At 48.1% G+C, this 25,291-nt stretch overlaps 1 protein-coding gene across 4 annotated transcripts in view; it reads right to left on the reverse strand.

Moving 5' to 3' along the window:
* Window positions 1-6: 6 nt before the first annotated feature.
* LOC117871989 (mitogen-activated protein kinase kinase kinase 3-like) overlaps window positions 7-25,291 on the reverse strand; it is a 121,789-nt gene continuing 96,504 nt past the window's right edge. For all 4 annotated transcript variants that reach the window (XM_034759912.1, XM_034759911.1, XM_034759909.1 and 1 more), the window contains 10 exons: window positions 23,134-23,267; window positions 20,370-20,443; window positions 14,004-14,071; window positions 11,591-11,683; window positions 10,230-10,424; window positions 9,334-9,482; window positions 8,436-8,567; window positions 5,455-5,584; window positions 4,592-4,769; window positions 7-2,402 (listed from right to left, as the gene is read on the reverse strand). In XM_034759912.1, the coding sequence (XP_034615803.1) occupies window positions 2,174-2,402; window positions 4,592-4,769; window positions 5,455-5,584; window positions 8,436-8,567; window positions 9,334-9,482; window positions 10,230-10,424; window positions 11,591-11,683; window positions 14,004-14,071; window positions 20,370-20,443; window positions 23,134-23,267 (1,382 nt within the window). In that variant the 3' untranslated portion in view covers window positions 7-2,173. The remainder of the gene's footprint in view (window positions 2,403-4,591; window positions 4,770-5,454; window positions 5,585-8,435; window positions 8,568-9,333; window positions 9,483-10,229; window positions 10,425-11,590; window positions 11,684-14,003; window positions 14,072-20,369; window positions 20,444-23,133; window positions 23,268-25,291) is intronic.

Consider the following 25,291-nt stretch of genomic DNA (forward strand, 5'->3'; position numbering starts at 1 on the left):
AAATAATAATAATAATAAAGGCTTTTTGAGCCATCTGATAGAATTTAATAGAGAACTATGGGCTTGATCCCATGCCCATTAAAGTTAACAGCACAACTCTCCTTGACTTCTGTGGTGTAGAATCAGGGCCTATATTTCTCCTGCAGAAGCCTCCAGAATGATATTCTCTGTTCAGTTCTATGGGCAGGATTCTGCTCTCACACCGGTGTCACTCCGGTGTAACTTCATTGACTTCTCTGGAGTTTGTTCCTGATAAGAATCAGGCTCTAGGAGCATTCAGAGTCCTTCGTACGGATCCCCATTACATTTCTATAAAACCCAAAGCAGCTACACCACTGTAGCGCTTTAGTGAAGACACTACTGGAGAGCTTCTCCCATTGGCGTAGTTAATCCACCTTGTAGCTATGTTAGTGGGAGAAGCTCTCCCATCAACCTACCGCTGTGTACATGGGGGTGGGGTAGGTCAGTATACCTACATCGCTCAGGGGTATGGACTTTTCACACCCCTGTACGATGTAGTTATAGCAGTATAGGTCTGTAGTCTAGACTTGGCCTCAGGATGAAATATGCCCCTGCACACAGCACCTGCACAGAGTCTATTTATCACTGAAGTCCCACAAATGTTCCCTTTTGAGGCCTTGAGGCGCTCAGCCCTCGTGCTAGTCCTGTGCGCTGGGGTGAATTCCACCTCCCGCATGGCTTTTCTACACTTGATGCTCTAGGGCCTGATCCTACAAGGGACAGAGCTGAAGGCACTCGGCGCTCTGCAGGCTGGACCCTTTGTTAGCAGCACATTGGACCTGGTCACAGGTTGGCACAGCTAGGGATATGAGAAAACAGTTACTTACACCCTCACCTGTTCTGTTCCCATTAAAATCAGTGGATGTAGGGTGTGTGTGTGTTGCTGAGGGGCTGCTCCTCCCCCTCCCACACAGGTGGGCAGAGTCTGGGCTCCACTCCCTAAACACTGCTGAGCCAACATGGAGGGGGAAGGCAACTGTGCCAGGAGAAGGGCTGGCACAGCTCACTTCCCTTATGGGGCAAGGAGTGATAGGGTGACCGTATGTCCTGTTTTGGCCAGGACAGACCCCTTTTTAAGCCCTGTCCCTGCCATCCTGACTGACAAAAATGGGCATTTGTCTTGTTTGCTCTTGTCAACTTGATCAGTTTGGGGGGAGGCAGGGGTTGGGCAAGCAGCGACTGTTTCAGTGGGAACAGGATCAGGTGCTGAAGAACGAGCTTTTGCTAAGCTGAGGGTGCCATTGACATCAGCATCATATAGACACACTTATCCGCTGAACAATGAATGAACACACAGAGGTCCTGTGGCCAGCTTCAGCGGTGAATAACCTACAGGGACCTTATTGTATCCAGAGAAGAAGAATGCCTTGCACTTACACTATTTTACAGGTACAAGAACACCAACTCAGCATGGCTGCATTGTAGTCACGTCCTTAACTGGATACCTTGTGCTGAATGAGGCTCACACTCGACTGTAACCACCTAAGGCACAAAATCTGAATCCTCCCCTCTGAAGAGCTGGAGATGTTGCTATGGACTTTGCCTCTCATCTCCACCCCCACAACAGGATTGTTTTCCCCCTTTGACATGAACGACACACCTATGCCGATCATTCTTTGGTCCTGGGTTTGTTTCCCTTTGCTTCACGCCTGAATCCCTCTCTGTGTCTGTGAAGCTGTAAACGGAGACACTGCTGCTCCTCTGCTGAAGAGACGGGCTTCCTTGTGGGATGTTGCCAGTGCTGCTTTCACGGCCAGCAGGGAGCACCAGAGTTTGTTCACATAATTCCTCTGAGGCGAGTGAGTTACTATTCCCAGCTCCTCCGCTACCAGACATCCACTCAATAACGGGGCGGGCGAGTTTGCCACTAGCATCGATGCTGATGTGTTCCAAGGATGATCCCCAATTCCGAACTCCCTCCAGCCCCAAACGTGGCGACAGCCACCCGTCTCCACAGTTAGATGGTCGTAAGTGCAGCTTACAAAGGAAAACCGACACTGGCCCCCTAGCTTGCAATGAGGAGTGAAGGATCCCAACCCAGGCTGAGGTCTGCATTTCAGAGTGCAAAGGTCTGTGGGTCTGTTTTTTAAACCCCCCACCCCCCATTTCCTTTTATCTTCCACCTGCCTTTCCCCTAACCCACCGCAAGGGACTAGAGGCTGCAGTTCATGAATGAATGTCTCAGTAGGTCCTCTGCTGTGGGCCTCCGCTTCTCTTCCACAAAGATCTGCTTGAGGAAATTGCGGCAGGAGTCCGAGACGCCGTCTGGGAGCTGGGGCTTGGTCGGCTGGGTGGCGATTTTGAAAATGGCCGCCATGGCTTCAAATTCTGCCCAGGGTGGCTTTTCTGTTAACATCTCCACCACAGTGCAGCCCACGCTCCTGCAATGGAGAACAGAGGATTAGAAAAAAGGAAAGAGCAAGAGGATTAGAAAAAAAGACTTTCATCCAGCCATTGTCCTGGCTCATTCCCTGCCCCTAAACCTATCACCCAAAACTATTGCCTAGATGTGAAATTCCCTAAATTTAGGGCTATAAAGATATCACAGACAGATCGCTTTGGAAATGGAAGACCTCTATTTAGGTGAAATTCGTCCCAGTGCAAAGGGCCAGCACATTGTGCCAATGGGAGAGCTCTCTCCTGTTGGCATAGAGCGGCTACACGAGCGATCTTACAGCTGCATTGGTACAGCTGTGCCGCTGTAAACTCTCTAGCGTAGACATCGCCTAAGGCCCATTTTCAAAAATGACTTAGGAGCCGGAGCCTCATTGAAAGTCAACACTGAGAGGGAGCAATGCCTGAATACCTTTAAAAGTCAGAGCCAGACAGACTAAGGGTCAGATTTTTCTAATATACGGACGTGCAGAGAGGTGCCCAGTGGGATTTTCAAAAGCGCCTAAATGGGTTAAATGAGAGTTAGGCACCTTTGAAAGCCATGCTAAGCACCTACCTGCAGCTTTAGATACCTAAATACCATTGAAAACCAGGCCTTACGGGTCTCGCCCAAGGTCAAACAAAGACCTTGGCAGAGCAGAGACTTGAACCCAGCCATCTCCAATCCCAGGTTAGAACCCTAACCACTGGGCCATCCTTTCTTGCTGCAGAATTAAGGTCCCATTTGCCAGGGAGTTCCCCAGGGCCTTGCTGAACTGGTACATAGGTTTGTGCTGGTCCTCTTCACAGGGGTGAATTTCCCCCCTTAACAAAGGGAAGCATACAGGCCTGAAAGGGTATGTCTACACTGCAATTAGACACTTACGGCTGGCCTGTGCCAGCCGTCTCGGGCTCGGCTAAGGGGCTGTTTAATTACGGTGTACATGTTTGGGCTCAGGCTGCAGCCCAAGCTCTGGGACCCTCCCACCTAGTGACCTGAGCTCTAGACCCTGCACTGTAGCAGAGCTCAGGCTGCAACCCTGAGCCCGCACATTCACACCGCAATTAAACAGCCCGTTAGCCCAAGCCAGTTGGCACAGGCCAGCTGCGGGTTTTTAATAGCAGTGCAGACATCCCCAAAGAGGGAGCCAACTCGCTGGGAATATTTTGTACCCATATTCGTTGGCAGCAGCCTATCTACCTCGTACATTATGTTTACTACCAAAGACATCTGCAGCCAAACAAGGCTTCGCTCCCTGTCTGGCTTCATCTCCCATTTGCTTCTGGGAAGGAGGAGTCCAGAAGAAGCAGCCTGAATAAAATAAAAGGGCAAAGGCAGGAAAAAGCAGGGCGGCTTCCCAGCCCTTGGGGTGGAATCCGAGCAGCGCGGCGTTTCCGCCGGCCTCATTTACGCCAGCTTGGCAACCTTGGCTCATAATCCGAATGAATAAAACGTAGCTGCGCTTCCCGCCTATCAGCTGGAACAGGTGGCAGCAAGGCGGTCTGCCAACGACTCCTCAGGCATTCTCCCCAGTGCGAAGCAGATACAATGGCTGGTTTCCACTGAGCCTGGCTGTTGGAAGAGTCAAGGGAATATGTGCTGTGCATACAGTATTGTTGTAGTTCATTCGGGTGATGACTATTATTCCAGCTGTTCAGCCTCGGGGCCCAATCCGGCAAACCTCGACAGCCAGTTTTTCAGAGCTCCTGCAGTTCCCAGGGAGGGGAGGGTGCTCAGGGTTACTTAAAGGCAGATTCAAGGAATCTCCAGCTGGTCGTCCAAAAAATTGGGGCACCCAAAATCAGCATCCACGTTGGAAATTTCCAACAGCAAGTAGGGATTTGGGGTGCTTCCATTTTCGGGTGTTCAGCCTGAAACACCATAAAGGAGCCTGACTTTCAGTAGGTGCTCAGCACCCACCCTCTGGAAATCAGACCCTTTTTAAGGTGTCTCAAGTTGAGCATCCAAAAAAATCACTAATCACTACTGAAAATCTTGGTAGTCAGTTCTAACTATAAGCACACTGTTCCAGCCACTAACCCACATTGTCTTGCAAATGCTAGTTATACTGGTTGGCTTTGGAAAATTAACCGCTGTAATTCTCGAAGCGATGAACGGATACAGGCTACATTAGAAAATTGCAATGCTGACCCATTGCAGTGGAGATTTTTTGCCTGGGATTACTTTGTTTCTTACCACACGTCAGCTTTCCTTCCATAGCCTTCTCCACTGATCACCTCTGGGCTCATCCAGTACGGCGTTCCGGTGACCGATTTAATTCCCGTTCCAGACATGCAAATGGTCTGGATGCGTTTGCTGGCACCAAAATCTCCTAGTTTCACATTTCCAGCAGAATCTCGCAAAATGTTGGCACCTAAGGGTCAAGCACAAAAACCCAAGAGATAAAATTGCAACCAGGGCCAACGCAGCTCCAGCACGGGAAGGCTCAGGCAAAGGGCCAGCATCTTCAGAGTTGGAAAAGACGACATTTAGCTACATGAAGGCAGTATGCTAGGGACTCTTTTTTTTCCCTTTTTTTAACTGGAATTTTCAAAGAGGCCTGTCTCTTAGTTCCCTGAAAATCCCACCCAAAGCGCTTTACACACCTTGCATCAACTCCGAAGCACCCCTGGGAGACCGTAAATAATTACCAATCCTCAATTAAACAGGAAGATAAACTAAGTCACAGAAAAGGTACGGCCAGTATCTTCCAAAAGTGGCTTCTGATTTACGGCAACTCAGCATGAATGTCCGTTATCTCAGGCCTGGAGCTGAGCTCTCAACTGCAAAAGGAGCCAATGGGGGCTCTCAAAACGAGTATTCCCGATTGGACACTCGTTATTTGGGGCATACACACCCCTCCCAAGTGAGAGGTCACTTTTGAAAATTCTGACCTAAGCAACTTGTTCAAGACCATACTGCAGGCCCAAGGCAGAGCCAGGGCTAGAAACCATGTGTCTTAGCCTCTAAAGCTGCACTCTGACCATAAGGCACAGAATCCTACTTAAGGTGCTGCTAGATCAGAGCAGGAAGGCGATCTCACAGTGCATTCTACTTACCTTTAATATCCCTGTGGACAATCATATTGCTGTGTAAGTAGAAGACTCCCTGCAGAATCTGCCTGGTGTACTTCCGGGTGACGTTCTCCGTCAGAGCACCATATGCTTTCAATTGGTCCTTTATGGAACCCTATTGGAAATGAAACGCATATACACAAACCACAGGAGTGAATGATGTGTATTGTGTCATGTTGGCTTTTATATTTCTGTGACCGTTTTCTGAGAGACAAGGTGGGTGAGGTAATATCTTGTATCGGACCAACTTCTGCTGGTGAGAGAGACAAGCTTTTGGGCTACACAGAGCTCTTCTTCTTGATGTCTGGGAAATGTACTCAGAGTGGCAGCTAAATACAAGGTGGAACAGACGGTTTAGCGTAAAGAGTTCAAGGTTTTCTGGTTTATTTTCTGGTTTATGAAAAGCTTTACTGAATCTAACTGAGCTATAAAAGAGGAATATATGAAATCAGAGACACTGATAAACATAATGGAGCAAGGATCATGCCTGAATTCCAATATCCCCATGGGACAGATGAGGAAGGGCAGTATTGTACATACAACCCTTGCTAACTCAGCATAGTTCTCTATCCCCCTCTTGTGGCTGGATCACATCATTGGTCTTGTTTGTGGGAAATTCGTCTATATAAGCATGATCCTCTCCACCGCTTGAGCGAAAGGAACATGTCCATTAGTTTGGAGCTGACTCCGAGACTTCTACACATTGCCTAGACGCTGAAGTGGGACAAAGAGACACCTTCTCTTCGCATCACATTTCCCCGGGCTGGGGAAGCTCAGCTGGAGCTACTGACATCCACAGGCCTATATGGACGACCAGATGTAACAACATCCCTGGTTGGATCACTGCCAGGACTGAGCCTAGGAACGCTGGATCTCAAAGCATGAGTTTTTACTGCTGAAGATAATGAAGTGGGTGCTTTAGCTCAAGCAACAGGCGCTGAGGCTTTTAGGTCTACAGCTCCCTGGCTCAATCTTCAGGTAAGCCAGCCAGAGTGGTTGTTCCATAGAGAAGATTTACACTAAAGGAGCTACCTAGCTACAGGACTCCAAATGCTGAGGAAGGATTCCATCCTGTCTGAGCGAAGCTCGTCCTGGCCCGTTCTATGGATAGACAGTCTCCAGGGCTGTCAGTCTGGCACCTTTCATCCACCGGGGAGCAGCAGGGGTTGTCTGGGTTCTCTGCTCAGTCTCCCACTGACATGCTTATTGTCCCTGACCTCACCGCCCTACAGCCTGAACTTTTGCTCAGCCCTGGGTTCCTATTTTGCTCCTTCCCATTTTAAAGGGGGTGGCCATGAAGTGCCAGTGGGAGGATCCTATCAGGGGCCCTCCCGCCCTACAGCTGGGTATCATCTGGGGTTCTGTCAATGTCCTCTGATGGAAAATCTTTGGTTAGGCATTTGAGCCCTCCACTTCTCTGGATCTCAGTCTGTGGGGTGGGCGCTGGACATGAAGGATGCACTGAGGCAGGGCCCTTTTAAGGATCTCATCTTGTACTAGAATCAAATAGACCAGCCCCTTTCGCCCTCAGTTAATTTAAAGGAGGATGCGGGTTGTGTGTGTGCGGAAGACACGCCAACAATGGTTTAAATGGGTGAATTACAAACGGACAGGCTATCGACACTGGCTAGAGCCAGGCAGGGTGCGGAAGATCCCGCACAAGCAGCTAGACCCCAGGCAGCCCTTGCCAAGCCAGCTGCATTAAATCAGAATCTCAGCCAGATGCAGCACTTCAGAGCTTGGGAGTTGGGCCTCTTCCACCAACAGTACAAAAAACGCAGAGCCCTGGGCTGATGTTGTGAAATAAGCTGTTGCCGCGGAGTGAAAGTCAATCTTTATCTGGCCAGAGTGCTAGTTTATCGGAAGGAAAACAAACATTCCGATCCAGGAACAGGAAACAGCCCCGGCACAAACGCTGGCTTCCTGGCAGGTAACAGACATGGGCATGTTGTAGAACGAACAGCGAGGGGACTGATTACACTGCACTGGGCTTATCCTTTTGGTCCCATGCCTGAGGGATCAGAAAGAGCTTCCAGAAACAAATGGGTTCATGGGGCTGTGGTTAGAGAGAGGGGGTCGTGCTAGGGGGCTAGTTCAAATTGTCATTCATGTGGATCTGGTGGGGGATTTTCTACCATGTTTGCCAAATACCAAAGCTATTTGTGACTATATAATCGAATGGTCCCCTCTGGCCTTAAAAATCTATGAATAAACCATAGGTTTGCTCCCTCACAGTCTAGAGGACAAATCCAGAGATGATGTGTAAGAAGGTGTAAGTAACACAGGTGGGGCTGAGGGGGCCGGATCCTCAGCCAGTGTAAATCAGCACTGCTCCGTTTACACTAGCTGAAGCTCTGCTCCAGGTTTAACTTACGTTGCTGGTTTAACTTACGTGCTAAAGTAGTAAGAAAAGATGCAAGTTACATCCCCTGCGCCACCTAGCAGAACATTAAAACTTCTTGATTTTACATTGCCCCTGGAGATATTTCATTCTACACGAACAGAGTCATGACCTGGTGACGTCCTGACATGATAAAACAGCATCGCCACGAGATGACTTGGTCTCCAAGGACAGGATAATTAGTAACGTTGTGTTTTCAACGTGCACATATCAGAATAAATAAATAACTCATGATAGCTGTGTGCGGATCGTACTACAATTAACCTTTCCCAGAGTGCTTTGTAATAAATAACTAGGGATGGGCCCAAGCCACAGAGATTAGATCCAGATCTGGATCCAATCCCAAATTCGGCCGTGTTCATATTCCAGGCTGTGTCACACAGATAGGGCCCTTCCGCAAAGTTCAAATCAGGATTTTGATTTGGCCCATTGTAGACAAGGGCCAGGCTGCGAAATTTGACTCCAGATCCAAACTTCGCCTGAGCTGGGAGGCGTTTGGATTCAGCTCTCTGGTTCAGGTCCATCTCTATAAATAACCACATGGGTTGGCTGCTGTCACACTTACCCCTGGCATGTATTCCACAAAGATAGACAACTTCCTCTCTTCCGGGTCCCGCAAGCAACCATAATACTGGACTATCCTGTCATGGCGAAGGGTCTTCAATAGCTGGATCTCACATTCTAAGGCATTTACCTCCTGCAGCGATACAGAACGTTACACGATGAAAAGACAGACCTACGAACGTCGCATCACTGCAGAAATACTGCCACATTCAAGCTTATTCTCCTAGAGGGTTTCTGAAGCACTGACTATATCCCTAGCGTTGTACAAGACCCAAGAAGACAGATGGCTGCTCTCCCAAGGAGGTTATAGCCTAAAAGACAGACAGGATGCACTGGGAAAGGCGGAGAAGGGACTCTGCTTGGGATTGTTAGAGAGAGATGCAGGTAGGCAGGCAGAGATTTACTTATTCCCTTGTTTCTGAAGGGCAACACCAAGCTTTCAGGAGGGGTGAGCATGAGGGAAAAGCAGAGGTTGGGCAAATGGGCTATCCAGAGATGGGAGTGGAGGGTGGTGAATGGAGCCCTGGGGCTGGCATCACAGAAGAGCAGAAAGGACAGTAGATGGCGAGACATGAGACTGGCAACACAGGCTGGGCTAGCATCATGCAGGTCCTGGAAGGGAAGATGAGTGGTCACTGGACGGTTTAGGCCATGGCAGGTGTCTATGAGCTCTGTGGGAAATCACAAACAGCTCTGAGCCAGGAGGGCCAGCACAGCACATACAGGAACTATGCACGGCATTTATGCATCGCCTAGTGGTGACATGGGGGACAACAGATGCCAGCAGACCCCATCTCAGGACCTCCATCCCACTCAGCAATATGGGAAGGGCAGGATGATTGTGACCCACTCGCACCCAGTTGCTCTTCAGGAAGGCTCAGTCCAGCCCTCACACTCACCTTGCTGGTCTCTTGACTGTCTGGGTCAAAGGGCACCTGCTTCACTGACAGCTCCCTGCCAGTGTCTGCGTCGTAGCAGAGATAAACCTCTCCGAAGGCCCCTCTGCCGAGGAGCTTCCCCAACCTCCAGTTCACTGGCGCCTGCAGGGCTGCAGGAGGGACATCAATGGCACAGTCAGGACACAGCACAGGGGTCACCGGACCCTTTGCAATGCAGATCTAAATCTGCTATGCAATGAGTGGGGGCACACAGAGTGCATTAGCACCTACCACAAAGAGCGACACTTAGAGCCTGATTCCCATCCCATTCAGGCTGCTTTCACTCTACTGGCTTACCCGATTTACACCCGTGTAAATGAGAGCAGGATCAGGCCCAGGGATGTACATTGATACAGTGCCTTCCCTCCTGCAAGGGCTGAGAATAATCTGCTGTGTAATGTTGGAGTCCCTTCCCTACCCCTCAGTGACATGCAGCCACTGCTGGAGTGGAACACAAGCAATGGTTAACAGGGCACAGCACTGCTATGCGGCCATTCAGAGCAGGAAGTGGAGAATCATTTATCCCACTGTAGCTGCAGGTGGAATGTAATTGCCCAGGATGGAATTTGGCCAGAACACCCCTATCTTTATGGAAAGTGCCAGGAGATCTTAAATGACCATGAGCAGTCAGGGCTTTCTCTTGGAGCCGTCTCCCGGGAGCACAGCGCCCCTTAACACCATGCTGGGGCACTGGTTCTGTACTGACTCAGGACTGAGAGGGAAGTGCTATCTGCTGATCCACCCCAGCTCCTGAGTTCTCCTTGGAGGTTTCCCCTCCACCAGCCCCGCCTGACCATACTTAGAAGACAAGATCACAGCCTGAGATTCTAAACGGCAACCTGTTGAAATTCACTCACAGTTCCTGGACTTGCTGGGGGACGTGCTGAAAACCTGCAGTCCCTTGTCACAGTCGATCCACCATTTGGTCCTGTGCGCCTCGTACTGTAAGGTGAGGAGCTTGCTGTCCCCATTGAAGCTCTTTGTTCTGCTGGAAGGGACAAGCTGAAACCGATTCTCCTGAGGGACGTAACTCCTTGGGAAAGTCCTTCGGCCTTGGTGAGGAAAGCAGGAGAATTACGGATAAGGACATGCAACGTCTTGTCTCTCGTCATACACTCAGACCCTGTCTGGATTCAGAGTGGTACCCATTTCAATTGCTTTGCTATGGAGATGTAAATTGCAGCATTGTGCTCTAACTGCCCCATTGAGACGCTGCTGCAGTGTCCACACAGGGCAGTGAGAGCCCAGCCGTTCACTGCACTCTGCGATTCGCATCCCCATAGGCCATGCTGCAGCACAGTGTAGACAAGTCCTTAGTTAAATGATGCAAAACCCTGCGTGGGCAGTTTTAAGTTGATTAAAACCTTCGCTTAACTCGTCAAGGAATCAATTTAAAATAAATCAACATAAACCAGATTTAAATCAAATTAAGTGTGTCCACACAGTGGTTTCACCAGCTATACAGGTTTAAAAAAAAATCACAGTGCAACTTGGAGTCTAATTTCCAGCGTACACTCAAAGTTCTTTGAGGCAGGACTGGAGCACCCACGGAGAAAAATTAGCATGTCCTTAGCACCCACCAACAGCCAAGGCCCCCTCCTTCCCTCCCAACCCAGCGCCTCCCCTTGCACGCCACTAAGAGCTGTTTCACGGCATGCAGGTCGGCTCCAGGAGGGAGAGGGGGAAGGAGCAGGGACGAGGCGCGCTCAGGGGAGGGGACGGGAAGAGGCGGGGCGGGGGCAGGGCAGAGGTTTGGGGGAAGAGGTGGAGTGGGGGCGGCATCGAGCACCCCCTGGGTACAGGAGAAGTCGGCGCCTATGGAAAGGGTCATCTGAGAGAACGGGAGTTAGGGCATGTCTGCACAGGGCTTTAGTTCATGCCAGAAGGTGCAAATTCTAACGCACACTAGCATGTTGTGCACTAAGTGGCCCATGTGGACCCTGCTAGCATGCACTAAAAGTTCCCTAGTTTGTGTTAACATAGTCCCATTTCAAACAGTAACTGCATTAACACACACTAGGGAACTTACAATGTGTGCCAGCAGTGCCCACATGGGCCCACAGCAGTTCAAGTGACTTGCCCGCGGTCACACAGGAAGCCTGTGGCAGAGCCAAGAACTGAAGCCAAGTTGCTCCTGTCCAGGCCAATGCCCTATTCCTTGGCTTAGGCCATCAGTGAGCTTTTCCCCCAAGCCCGCATGGACCGATCAGTGTCTCACCGTCGCTATAGTCCTTGCGGCTCTGGGAAAGGTGATATTGTCTGGGGAAGGTCCCACCTTTCCCGAATCGCTCACAAAACGGGATATCGAAATCTGACAGGAGAGAAAGAGAAAAATCTCTGTTAGATCAACTCCGTGAGGAACCCCTGGAGCATTTCCCATTGGAAGTTCTGTTTTTCACTTGAAAATGCAATGGAGAGACCAGGCAGAAGACTGTTCATTCCCAAGATGGGACATGCTCCATGGCTCATTTCTGAAATCTGCCCATCGCGGACAGAAGGCTGGGGTCAAAGGGGACCAATCTTGGCCCCAGGAAGCCAACACAAGCTTTGCCGGTGACTTCAATAGGAGCAGGCTCTGGTCCACAATATTTAAAGAAAGGCTCAGCAACCCAGTTTATTTTTATTTCTTCAGATGGTTTAGCCCCATCACAATTGCTCCTGCCTCTTTCTAAGCTAGACCTGGCTTTCTTGGAGCCATAACTTCTTGTATGTGACTGAGAAGAGCCATTGTTCTGCAATGGGGTACATTTTCTTACGTCTATGTCGCTTGTTTTCTTTTCTCATCTCTCTACTTTCCTCCTCCTTCCATTGTCCCTGGTTGCCTCCATGCCCTTTTCTCCCTGCTCGACCCCACACATTTTCCCAGTCTTTCCTAACCCCTTTGCCACTGTCCTAATCCACACCACAGCCAGTTTCTCCACCTCATTAGTTAGAGAGCGGGGAATTTACACAGAACTATGCTGGTTCTATTCAGGGTTATAAATCTCTCGCTTAGGAAACGAATGAACTTCTATACTGGATCAGACCCAAGGTGTATCTAGTCCAGTATCCCATCGCTGACCGTGGCCAGTCCCAGATGCTTCAGAGGAAAGTGCAAGAACCCAGAGCAGGCAGATGTAAAATAATCTGCCCCTCATTAAGGGGTCATGCTGAGCCGTAAATGTTTGAGACTAGTTTAATTCCTGGAGCATGAGGTTTTATATAATCAGAATAACACTAGAGAGAGAAAATTAGGTTAGATACAAGAGATTACATAGGGTAAAAGTGCTAAAATTTGAGTTAAAAGGAGATTAAATGAGAGAGAAAGGGATGGATGGATGGATGGATGGATAGGGATAGAAACATTAATAATGAGAAGTACAGGATGCCATCACTGGTAGCATAGAACAACATTAGATTAAAATATCTTCAATTCCCTCCCCCTCATCTTCACCTCCTGTTTTTCCCCTATCAAATCCTGACTAAACAGCTTATTCTGAAGGATTGTTTGTTTTAGCTCCGAGCCAGGAGCTGCTCCTTGGAGGCCATTCCTGGCATCGGCCTGACTTCAACATGATTTTACCATTACTCTAGCGCTAGGGCAGAGCACACAATGGCTGAAGTATGGGCAGCAAGAAAAGCAACAATGCCAGGTCAAGAGGTTAACGACAAGCCATGCGTGAGCGGTGATGCGGACTTGTGTTTTCAAGTGAAATGAATCCACAGCCACCAGGGACATATTAAAACTTCACTGCAAGTATTGACTTAAAGTTCCCTGGTTCGATCTCTAAGTGCTGCCTCAAGCCAAAAATGTGTTATCAGCCATCGGCAGATAGCCATGTGTCCATTTTTAGTAGCAAAAGTCATTACAGTACTATGAAGTTTCCATGACTTAACCACCTGGACATTTATGCTCAGTTGAGCATTAAGCTAAGATCCTTACAAGTTACCAATACACCTTTCCGTAATGGCATTTCCAATGTTACTGATTGTACCTCTTATTAATGCAAATGGAGAATTTTTTCCCCCTCTGCAGTATTTTGCAATCCAATAGCAACACAGGACATACGAATCTGAAAGTGAGACTGATTAGAATCTGACTAGAAACAAAGATGAAACTGAGTAGCTTATTTTCTTCTTCCCAAATGAGAGAAAGGCAAGAAGTAAACAAATAGAACAAGGAGGACCCAATCCTGCAAGCACTTACTACTAGCATAGGGCCTGATTCGGATCTCAGATCAGCTTTACATTGGTGTATCTCCATTAACTGTAGTGGAGTTACTCCTGATTTAGACTGGAGGTGGGAGGAGGACGAAACTGATTTCAGAATCAGGCCCAAGAGAAGTGGAATCAGGCCCCATAACATTTAGGATCCTCAATAGTCCTGTTGGCTTCAAAAGGCTTACAGTGATCGTTAAGCTTGGCAGTATCTGTTTGCAGCACTGGGTCCTTAGATTTTAAAATGTGTCTAGGTTTGAGAATTGCAGTGGCTACTTATAACATGAGCAGTGAAGCTGGTTTGTTTGTTTTGAATGATTTAACCCAGTAGTATTCCGTTCTGTCGTCTGATTCACACACAGCTGTTTTGAAAGTCCACCTTACTGCTGCATGGCTGTGCTGTTACTTTGACACTAAATCCCACATATCCTTACCCAGGCAATCAAGACTGTCTTTGGGTTGGCTCTTCCTTCTGGGAACAGGGGTTTGGGTAAAGGGCGGGCTGTGGGAAAAGACAGAAACACCTTATTGTTTCAAACAGATCCAGTGATCAGAATCGCGTCTGCATTCATTATACATCGATAATATATTACATACTACTTTTACACAGAAAGAGGCAAGATGCACTGAACTCCAGACGAATGTCCTATGCAAGCTTCTTTCATTCAGGCCCTGATCCAGCAGAATACTTAAGCAAGTGCTTAACTTTCATCAGGGGCAGTCAGTGGGAACACTCATGTGTTTAAAGTTAAGCATGTGCTTTGCTGGAGAACTCCCTGCCCGATGTGTGCGCTGAATGAGGCAGGGATCCTGTGGAAAGAACAGCACAGGATCCTGTAATTAAAGACTGTACCACAGTGATGCATGTGCACAAGAGAGCAGAATTAATGTCCTAATTTCTTGACAAGTGAGTGCTCAACTTTGCAACTTTCCTGGTCTTTTAACATCACTTGATGGGCATGGAATTATACACAGACACCCCCGTCTGCCACACTTTGGACATATGAACCTGTAGGGGCTCTTTTTTTGCTGTAAAGCCGGGAATAAGCTACTTGTTCCCTGCATTATGAAGAATCCTATGAGGTGCTTAGCACCCACAACTCCACTGAGTCTACTGGGGAGTGGAGGGCGCTCAATATGTTAGAGAATCAAGCCTTCAAGCTGAGAACAGATCACTGGACAGGGATTCAGGCTTCCTGGGTTCTAGTCCTGGCTCTGCCATTGGCCTTGGGCAAGGCGCATTACCTCACTCTGCCTCAGTTTCCCCATTTGTAAAATGGGGATAATGATAGTGACCTCCTTCATAAAGCGCTTTGAGATCTAATGATGAAAAGCACTACATAAGAACTAGGTATTATTAATAATTTTGCTATGGAGAAAAATGGTAATTTTCATAAAGCATTTCTTAACAGCCCATGATGAGCTTTCCTCTCTTCCCCCCACTGGTTAGCCTGCCTTATCACCGCCTCCGGAATAAGAACAACATTGTCTCAGATTCCAAGGCCAGAATTGAACTTGTGCTCATCTAGTCTGACCTCCTGTGTAACACAGGCCATAGAACTTCCCCACAATAATTCCCAGAGCAGATCGTTCAGAAAGACATCCAATCTTGATTTAAAAATGGTCATTGATGCAGGATCTACCAGGGTCCTTGGTAAATTGTTTCAATGCTTAATTACTCTCACTGTTAAAAATGTACACCTTATTTACAGTCTGATTTTGTCTAGCTTCAACTTCCAGCCATTAGATTGCGTTAGACCTTTCTCGGCTAGACCGAAGAGTCCATTATTAAATATTTGTTCCCCAGGTAGGTACTTATAGACTGCGAGGAAGTCAACCCCTAACCTTCTCTTTGTTAAGATCAATATATTGAGTTCCTTGAGCCTACCATGTCTAAGGCAGGTTTTCTAATCCTTTAATCATTCTCATGGCTCTTCTCGGAACCCTCTCCAATTTATCAACATCCTTCCTGAATTATGGGCACCAGAACTAGACACAGTATTCTAGCAGCAGTCACACCAGTGCCCAAAACAGAGGTAAAATAACCTCTCTACTCCCTACTTGAAATTCCCGTGTTTATGCACTGTAGGATCACATTCTGCTCTTTTGGCCACAGCATCACATTGGGAGCTCATGCTCAGCCGATTACACACCACAATCCCCCAATTTTTTTTTCCAGAGTCACTGCTTCCCAAGAGAAAGTTCCCCATCCTGTAAGTATGGCCTGCATTCTTTGTTCCCAGATGTATACATCGAGCCATATTAAAATGTACATTGTTTGCTTGCACAAGTGATCTAGCTCACTCTGAGTCAGTGACCTATCTTCGACATTATTTACCGCCCCCCCCCCCAGTCACTTTATCAGTGATGATTTTATGTTTCCTTCCAGATAATTGATAAAAATGTTAAATACCATACGGCCCAGAACAAATCCCTGTAGGACCCCACCGGAAACAGACTCACTGGATGACGATTCTCTGTTTATAGTTACTTTTTGAGACCTACCAGTTAGATAGTTTTGAATCCATTTAACATGTGCCATGTTAATTTGATCTCATTCTAATTTTTAATCAAAATGTTGTGTGGTGTTGATTTGTATTATGCACATTACCCTCCTTTAAAGTATTTGCTCTATAACTGTAAAAATGTTTGCTCTGTAATTGTAAATCTTTGCATCCTGTATCAGCTGCTCCATTATCTTGCCTAGAATCGATATCAGGCTGACAGGCCTACAATTACCTGTGGTCATCCCATTTACCCTTTTTAAAAATTGGCACATTATCTTTCTTCCAGTCTTCTGGAACTTCCCCAGTGCTCCAAGACTTGTTGAAAATCAACATTAATGGTGCAGCAAGCTCCTCGGCCAGACCTTTTAAAACTCTTGGATGAAGTTATCTGGAGCTTCTGATTTTAAAAATGTCTAACTTTAATAGCTTCTGTTAAACATCTGTAAATACTCCTGCGGGAATTCTGGGCCACTGCACATGCGCAGAATTCATGTGCTGCACAGAATTTTTTCCCCCTGCAGAAAATACATTCTGCCAGAAAGATGTTGCAGTTATGTCTTTTGCTCATCAGGGGTCACTGTGGCAGCTGAACAGAAAGCAGCTGCTCCCGGGTGGACGCAGCTCCAGCTGTGGATAAGGAAGAGAAAGAGGCTGACTTCCTCACAGCACCCTGCCCATTGGGCAAGGTCAGGAGGCATGGGAGTGGGGGGAGACGGACAGCATGGGGCAGATGGACCTGCTGGGGGGGGTCACAGACTGGGGGTCAAAAAGGGCAGGGGGGGGGGGAGAGGGGGGGGGGGGGGGGAATGGGAGTGTGGGCGCAGGGACACATGGGGGAGAGGGGATGCAGGGACACATGGGGATGCAGGGAGAAGGGGTGGCTGAATGGGGGTGCAAGGACACATGGGGTTGGGGCGGATGTGGGCAACTGTGCTTGACTAAATAAGAGGCTAGGGGTCAGCAAAGGTCTGCGTGGGGGAAGAGCCCTAACAATTCCTCCCAGCCCAAAAAAACAACCTGTTTCAGACTTCCACCCACCCCCAACATCTCTTCAAGTTCACACCCAGCCTTCTTACCAGCAATTACTTCCTTTTCCCTCCGCTCCTCCTTTACCTGACTCCCCCAAGCCTTTGCACTGCTTCTTAGGGGTGTGGGAAATACATTTCTGTATTGCCATTTAAATGAATTACTCAAAGTTTTGTATTTATATGCCTAGTAGGGAATCTATTTGTCAAAAAACATTTCCTGAATCTTTTTTGTTCTCTGTATTGTTAGACATAGTTGCTGACAATATTTTGAAATAAATGATCAAAATAATTGAAAGTGGCATGATTATATTGTGTTATTTTGACAAAATATGCAGAATTTTAAAATATTGTGCGCAGAATTTTTAATTTTTTGGTGCAGAATTTCCCCAGGAGTACTTAAAGTCCATGAATTCTTCATGCCTCTTCCTCTTTCTTCCCTCATCTCAAAGACCCTCCACACCATCTCAGCAGTGCTGGCGCAAGAGCCTTCTCCTCTGAAGCTCCTGCCATGTGAACCAGCCTCCCTATATCCTTTTATTTCAATTATATTCCTCCGATTTCAAATCTCAGTTGAAAATAGCCTTTCCTCATTGCCTACAAGGTGTCTCTTGCTTTCTGCCTCATCTTGCTCTGATTATTTAACTGCATTAGTCACTGTAGCTCCATGAAACAGTTTGAGGTAGAGTTAGTGTAAAAAATGCCATGAAGAATGACAGCGTATTGGGACTTTGATCAGTGGTGATTGCTGAGTTCAGACTCAGTTTTCATTCTAAACTTTATTTGGACTCTCTTATAAGGTCCTCAGAAAAAAAATCCCTCTGAGGTGAAGTTACCTGGAAGGAACTGAGACAAGATGGCTTTGAGTCATGGAGCTCTAACAAGGACAGGTTTGGTTGTTTAGAGAAGAGTCTTCACACCAGTCTTTGCTCTCTCCGAACTCAAAGACCAGTGGGCTGGCACAGCTGGAGCTGGCCAGGTGTTAGTGTACAGAACATGCTGGCACAGAATTGGGTAACAAACAGAAAGAGGCCTCACATTTTCATTCTCTACTCTTTTTGCCCACACATGTAGGTTGTCCTCTCAGCCAATACCAGACAATTGGAAACAACATCTGCAGCACCTAGTGAAGGGTCCAGTTCTACAGCCACTACTCAAAGTTGTCCCTGGGCCAAATTCAAAGGGGATACCCAGGGTGCTTGGCTCCTTTAGGCTTATTTACACCAGCTTGCCAATGTGAGAGTATCAAGGAGCCAGATGATCTGCTTTAATAGACACCTTCTTACACCCTCCTGTTAGTTGCTTTCCTTGAAGCGCTTCTCCCTTCCGCCCCCGCACCATGCAAGCTGCACCAGCTCAGACACCCTTAGGACATGGCTACACTTGCAGATGTAGTGCATCGGGAGTTAAACCAGCCCTCGGAGACAGCAGCAGGGAAAGCGCTGCAGTGTGTTTACACCGTCAGCTGCAAGCGCACCGGTGTGGCCACATTAGCAGCTCTTGCAACGCCACGGAGAGCAGTGCATTGTGGTAGCTATCCAGTGTGCAAGTGGCTGCAGCGTGCTTTTCAAATGGGGGGGGGGAGGTGGAGTGACACAGGCAGTGTGTTGTGTGTAGGTGGGGGGAGACAGTGTTTTGGGGGGCATAGAGTGTGTCAGCATGCTGTCTTGTAAGTTCAGACAGCAGCAGAGGGAAACCCCGACATCAGCCCCTCCCCCCCCCAAACCACGCCTGCCTCGGCGGCAGCAGCATTCCACAGTAATGGTTTGCTTTGTGTCCCGGAGCAGATAAGCATGCCGGCTATCAGAAACGGAGCTTTGAAAGGGGATATCCCCAAGCCTGCAGCTGAGTTCAAAGCAATGACAAGAGTGGCCACTTGACTTCAAGGGATTATGGGACATTTCCGGAGGCCAATCACAGCGCAGTAATGCAACACGTCATCCACACTGACACCTTGGCGTTTCAGCCGGGAGGCAGCAAGTTTTATGCTTCTCGTGGAGGTGGATTACCAGGAGTGCTCCAGCTGCAGAGTCCAGGCACTCTAAGTGCCTTGCCAGCATGGACACCTCAGGAGTTAGGGCACCTGGGGCTGATTTAATGTGCTCTAACTTGCAAGTGTAGCCAAGGCCAAAGACTCAGTGAACTGAATAAGGGTGGTGGGGGGGTTAAGTGAGCATGGTCTGACCCAAAGCCCAGTTAAGTTGATGGGAGTTTCCACTGGACTTTGGATCAAGCCCGAGGTCACTCTAAGGGTTCGGAGAAGAAACTGGGCTGTGTTCATTGTGCTGTTATTCCAGGTGAAGGCTATTTAGACTTAACTGCAAAATCAAGGAGGAGCGGACGGGCTGGGAGGAAGGGAGCCCACGTTTCATGGACATTTGATGAAGAGCAATTGTGTGAGTGGAAATTATTACAAGGCACAAAAAGTCAATGGAGCGTAGGGCTGAGACAGCTGAAATGTGCAAGGTTGGAGCACACGTAAGGATCGGATCGATACAAATCGGACCTCTGTAATGCAATGCTAATATAATATAGTCAAAACAGTCAGGGGGGAAGAAAGAAAATCAGTGATAAGGAAAATAAATGGCTTCCCAAAAGAAAAAGACATCGTATCTGAGACACTAACCTGCACTGGGGCAAGTTAGCGGTCACAAATGCACTGGCGGGTCTGGATTTAACTGGCAGCACTAATGACCTGCACAATGTGTCCTAGTTGCTTCTTGCAGAGGAGCTTAGTTGTTTTTCCTCTGGTATCCTTAGCACCTTTGGAGGTGTGGATGTCTGTCTGTGACGGCTCCATTTACAACACTCAATTGAGAGCATACACTATGGGTAGAGAGGAGGCAGGGAGCAGCTAAGGCAATATCGATCCAGTGATCTAGAAATCCATGGGGATGAAAGGGGAAAAAGATCTTCCAAGAACCAGAGAAATTGGAGAGGGAAAAGGTCAGATAGGTTATCTAATCCCCTGCTGGTCCAGGACTGTTCCCATCTGTCCTTTGCCCAGTCCAGTATTATATGACTCAAGGCATGGTGCTTCCATCACTTCCATGGGGAGACTATTCTGCAGGCTTACGGCTCTCTCATGTTAGGATTTATTTCTTGGTATTCGGTCTAAATTTCCCTTTGCTTAGGTGCCGCCCATTTCTCCTAGTCAGAACCCCCCAGGATATCTTAACCAATTCCTTTCCCTCCTTCAGACACTTGCATAGGAAGGGGGGGTGGTTTTCATTACGCAGGCAAGCCCATGGTGATGAATCTGACTTACCTGTCTATAGATCTGTCCAGGGACTGGCAGCTCCCAGAGAGTGACTCATCAGGACTGATGAAAGGTTCAAGCATCTTTGGACAGCAAAGAAAAGGGAAAACATTGACACAACGTGCTGTAAACCCTGAATCGGAAAATCCTAATAGTCTGTACATCTGTTACCCCATCCAATAGGGAATCTCAAAGCATTTTGCAAACAAATTCATTAAATCTTCTGACAGCAGGGATGGAGATTCTTCTTCTCAATTATTATTTACCGATAGGGAAATCGAGGCACGGGGATTAACGTCCTGATTTCGGAATGTGCGCAGAGTCAGGTGGGAGCTCCACATTTTCAGCGCTTTTGAAAGTCAGGGCATAACGAGACTTGCCCAAGGCCACCTGTTAACCTGGGGCACACCCAGGAATACAACTCTGGCCTCCTGACTCCCTGGTCGCTGCCTTTAATCACAAGCCCACCCTTCCCCTCTGTTGGTAAAGGGTTAACAAAGAGGTTAGATCAAATAATTTACTCTGCTCTCCCCAGCTCAGCGAGTCAATAAACGCTGTATTTGCGTGGGCTCCTGGATGACACATTTTACTAGATTGTGTTAATTATATCTGATTGTTAACAACAGAGGAGTTCTCCTCGGTGGCTTAGGGAACCACAAAGGTTACACACACTTCCACTACCATGGCGTTTTCTCCATGCCACCCAGCGGTGTTATAACAACAATCCCACTTAGTCCTTTTCATCTACAAGACACTTCACAACTAATAACTAACACCCCCTCCCCCCAGCACCCCTGTGGGGTCGGTGCTAGGCCCAGCTTTCAGAGGGGGAAACCGAGGCAGGGAGGCTAAGCGACTTGGCCAGAGCCATGGAGTATAGCAGGCTTGGAGGTGGGATTAGAAGCCAAGGAGTTCCTCATGCCCTGTGCTATGCTTAGGGTACTAGAGCGTGCTTCTCTTTCCCTGTGATGTTTCTATGGTTACAGCTATTTAACTGGCTGCCATAGCAACACTCATTTGTTTTGGTAGGAGAGTCCCAATGGAAACAGTAACTTCCCCCCCCTTCACACGTCTAGCCCAAAGGCTGATGCGTTGCAGCAATCCAGCCAACGAGGAGATCCCCATCCTTTGGGGCCCATTGTTGCCATCCCATGCGATGGCCACAGAGGGTCAGTGGAGAGCAAGGGAAAGTCCCCATTGTGCAGTCTGTCATCCCCTGGATCCCCATGGTCCCACCACTAGTAGGCCAGCTGCCCCAGAGTTACAACCCCCAAATGTCTCCTGGGCTGGCCCTGGGGGTAATAACTACAGGCAGCCAAGTCACCAGAGTGCAGCCACCTCTTGGGGGGGTCGGGAAGGTGGGAGAGGGGCAGTGGCCAGCCCACTGTACACTGCTGGTAAGAGCCAAGACTAGAACGTAGGAGTCCTCAGCTAAGCAGTGAAAGTGTGGGGTCAGATCCTCCGCTGGCATAAATCAATGCAACTCCATTCAAGTCAATGGCCAGATGCTGACTTACATGTGCAGAGGATCTAGCTCCCCGCCTTCGCTTTATCTAACCCTAATGAATGCAGCTCAGAAACCATCTACAAACAGTCCAAGCCCAGTGTTTGGCTGCTAGGCGCACAAGACATCTGCACTCAGCTGCTGCCAAGGCTCCTCCAGCGAGAGTGTTCAGTTTCTTAATGGCCATATAACAAACCTTTGAAAACATAACTTTGTCATGGAAACCCTGGCCCAGCCTTCCCGCCTGTGTTGCTAGCAAGGGCCACGATAACGCAGCAGACACACTTCTTCCCCTATGTCCTCTTTGGTAGCAGTGTAAGAGCATCCTATTTCTGAAGACACTTATCCCCTTCTTGACATTTTGAACGTTGTCCAGAATGTGTGATAAGAAAGGGCAGCACCGCATCCCTCCCACGTGGCCAGTGCTCACCAGGGCTGCGTTTTCAGTTTGCAGGGCTCTAAGGCCCTGACCCTGCGAGGCGCTCCATGCGAGCAGACCCCTGCACCCACAGACTGTCCCATTGACTTCACTTGGGCATCGGGATCCATCTGTATGGGGAAACTTGCAGCATCGGGATAGAGCAAATGGAGAGGGAAGGAGTGAGGCATAAGTTGCTTTCCGCTCCAATTTCACTACAGCTGAAAATAGCGGGGCCAGGAACCATATCTGGAGCTATCACGGATGTGGGAAGCAGGGAGGAGAGCTCAGCACTTCCACCCCCTCTGCAATCACAGGGAATGGACTGGGATGCTCTCACATCGTCTCAGTCCCCAGCCCATGTTTGTCATTCTGGGGGACCATAATTAAGGCTCTGATTGCTAACAAAAACTATTTGCACCATGTATTTCCTGCTGGTTCTGATACGCAAGTGTGGTTTCTCCATGGTTACATATATCCCCAATGGCCTATAAGCTTCTGTGATGTACTTGCTTATCACATGCTACGTATTGCAAAAAATCTTATGACCTCAGGTCAAGCAGTTGTACTAAGCTAAGCTTTCTACTAGACCTTGCTTAGACCTCAGCCTGTTGCCAAGTCGAAATGTCCTCCAACTTGCCTTTCAGCGTCTGAAATTACTGAAAGAAACCTTGCACATAAAAATATAAACTGTGCTTGCTCCTACTGGATCAGGTCCTGGGTCACAGGTCAACACCTAGGAACTCTCCATTGCTCCACCTCTGGAGTAACGGAGCTCGCCTTGGGGGTTGTAACGATCTGATTTGCCTAATGCTGGAGATACTCAGCTCACACAGGCCAGCTCCACTTACATTCTGGTCCATAATCTCAGGGATGAACTCCCCTTCACTGTTAATACTGGTGTAGGAGCCCTGCCGAGCGATCTGCTGCTGTTCTTCAGGAACGCTCCCCGGGGGTGGAGAACTCCGGCCCGTGTGCAGGGAACCTACAAACACAGAGAGAATCGCTTGTAAAGAAGAGAAGGAATCATCACTGCCCAGCCCCGGTGCTTTTTGCTAGACCAAGCCTGAGCTAGACTCCAGAGTTGACTGATTTCTGGGGAGGAAGCGATGCAGGGCCTGGAGAATCCAGGCTACCATTCAGATCATGGGGTCAAAGGCTTTCGGAGCAGGCACTATCTTTTTAGCTGTGTGGGGCTGAACTATGCCTACTGGTGTGGGGCCCCATTCCCTGGCTGGCAAACCCTAGGTGCAACTGCAGTACAAACAACAATACTAAAGGAATAGGTTTCTAAAACTTAGCTGTAATACCCAGAGATGAGCACAAACCCAAACCTCTGACCCACAGCTCCCCTGAACACTGGGGCAATTCAGTCCTGGATCGAGTCATGGTGGCTAAGGCCCAGATCTTCTACAATAGGGAAAGCCTGATGCTCTTGGAAAATCGATCCGCTCTCTGCTTTGTATGCGTTTGCTGGGCAACACTGGACAGCCACATGCATCAATGAGATGTACGTTAAAAACCAACTAAAAAAAATACCCAGCCCCTCTCCTGCTGACCTCTCCCTCCTGATGTTTCCCTAAGCTCAGAGGTCCTAGAACCAAAAAAACTTGGGGATGGAAAAGACCCAGGTAAATGATCCGAGTGGTCCCTTCTGGCGGTGGATCTATGGCACCTAGTCCATGTCCTACTTGATGCAGGGCTGCCCCCTTCTGTTCACTTATTAGACCCCAATACTATGACTGATTCTGCACTCAAATCTCTGCAGCCACATGGTGCCCCACTGAAATCAGTGGGGCTCCTCATTAGCACAGAAACCACCTGCATGCATCTCACTGCAGCCCTGATCCTGCAATGTTTGGTCCAATCTAATTTTAAACCTCCCAGGTGATGGGGCTTCTCCCTTTCCCCCTGGGAGACAACACCAGAGCTTCACAGCTCTCGCTGTCCGTTTTCCATTTTGTTCCATTATTTCCTGAGTCATGGTAAGCAATCCCTCCACAGCTTTAGTGCTCGCTCACACCATTCCAATATCTGCAGACTATTCTCATGTACCCTGGCTTATCCATCACTTGGCCAAGCTGCACAGATGTAGCTCTTCAAATCTGTCCTCGCTCCTCCCCTATCTCTGTTGCATTCTACAGAACTCCCTCCAGACCATTAATATCTTTCTGGTAACAAGATGCCAAGAGCTGAAGGAATAGTCCAAGTGTAATGCACCAGAGGAAGATCTATCCCATCCCTGTCCCCAGATGTGATGCCAATGCATCCCAAAACTGCATTGGTCTTTGTTATCAGGGCTGATTCGAAGCCAATTTGATATAAGATCTGTAATAATCCACTGGTGTTTCATAATGGGCCAACTTCATCTCTGGTGTAACTCCACTGAGTTCAGGAACCCTCAAAGTCTTTGGATGTCCTTTTCCTTTGTTTTAAACAGATGTAAATCAGGAGTCACTCCCCTGAAGTGCTAGAGATCACCAGATCAGGCTCATTGCATTTATATCTGGGATACATTTGTTCCACTGTCAAAACAGCACTGGGGGTGGGGGGTAGCCAGTCCAGATCCCTTACTAGGATTTGAAAAATAGTCATATGGTTTTGAGACAATTCTGTCTCCCCCCTTCTTTTCCCCTCACAGATTTCCTACGGGAGAAATACACCGTGGAAAAAAACCCCAAACCAACCAACCAAGAACTAATGCCAAGACCCAGGAGAGAAAACACCTCCCATTATTACAGATCTCATCTTGAACTGGCTTCAAACCAGCCCTAATAACAAAAACAAATGAGAAGCACAACGCAGTCTCTTTTCTCTTTAACACAAGAATGTAGCCACATAAGATCTCAGTTTCCTTGAATAAACCAGATCCGCAGTATTATTAGTCGATTATTTGTTTAGCACTTCTGTAGCAAACCCAGAAATAAAGTCAGGCCCTGCCCTGAAAAGCATATAGATTTCACACACTGTGATGGTTGTGTCTCAGTTATGTTGGGAATTTCTTTTTAT

The sequence above is a fragment of the Trachemys scripta genome, chromosome 2, assembly GCF_013100865.1.
Source record: "Trachemys scripta elegans isolate TJP31775 chromosome 2, CAS_Tse_1.0, whole genome shotgun sequence".
NCBI lineage: Eukaryota > Metazoa > Chordata > Testudines > Emydidae > Trachemys > Trachemys scripta.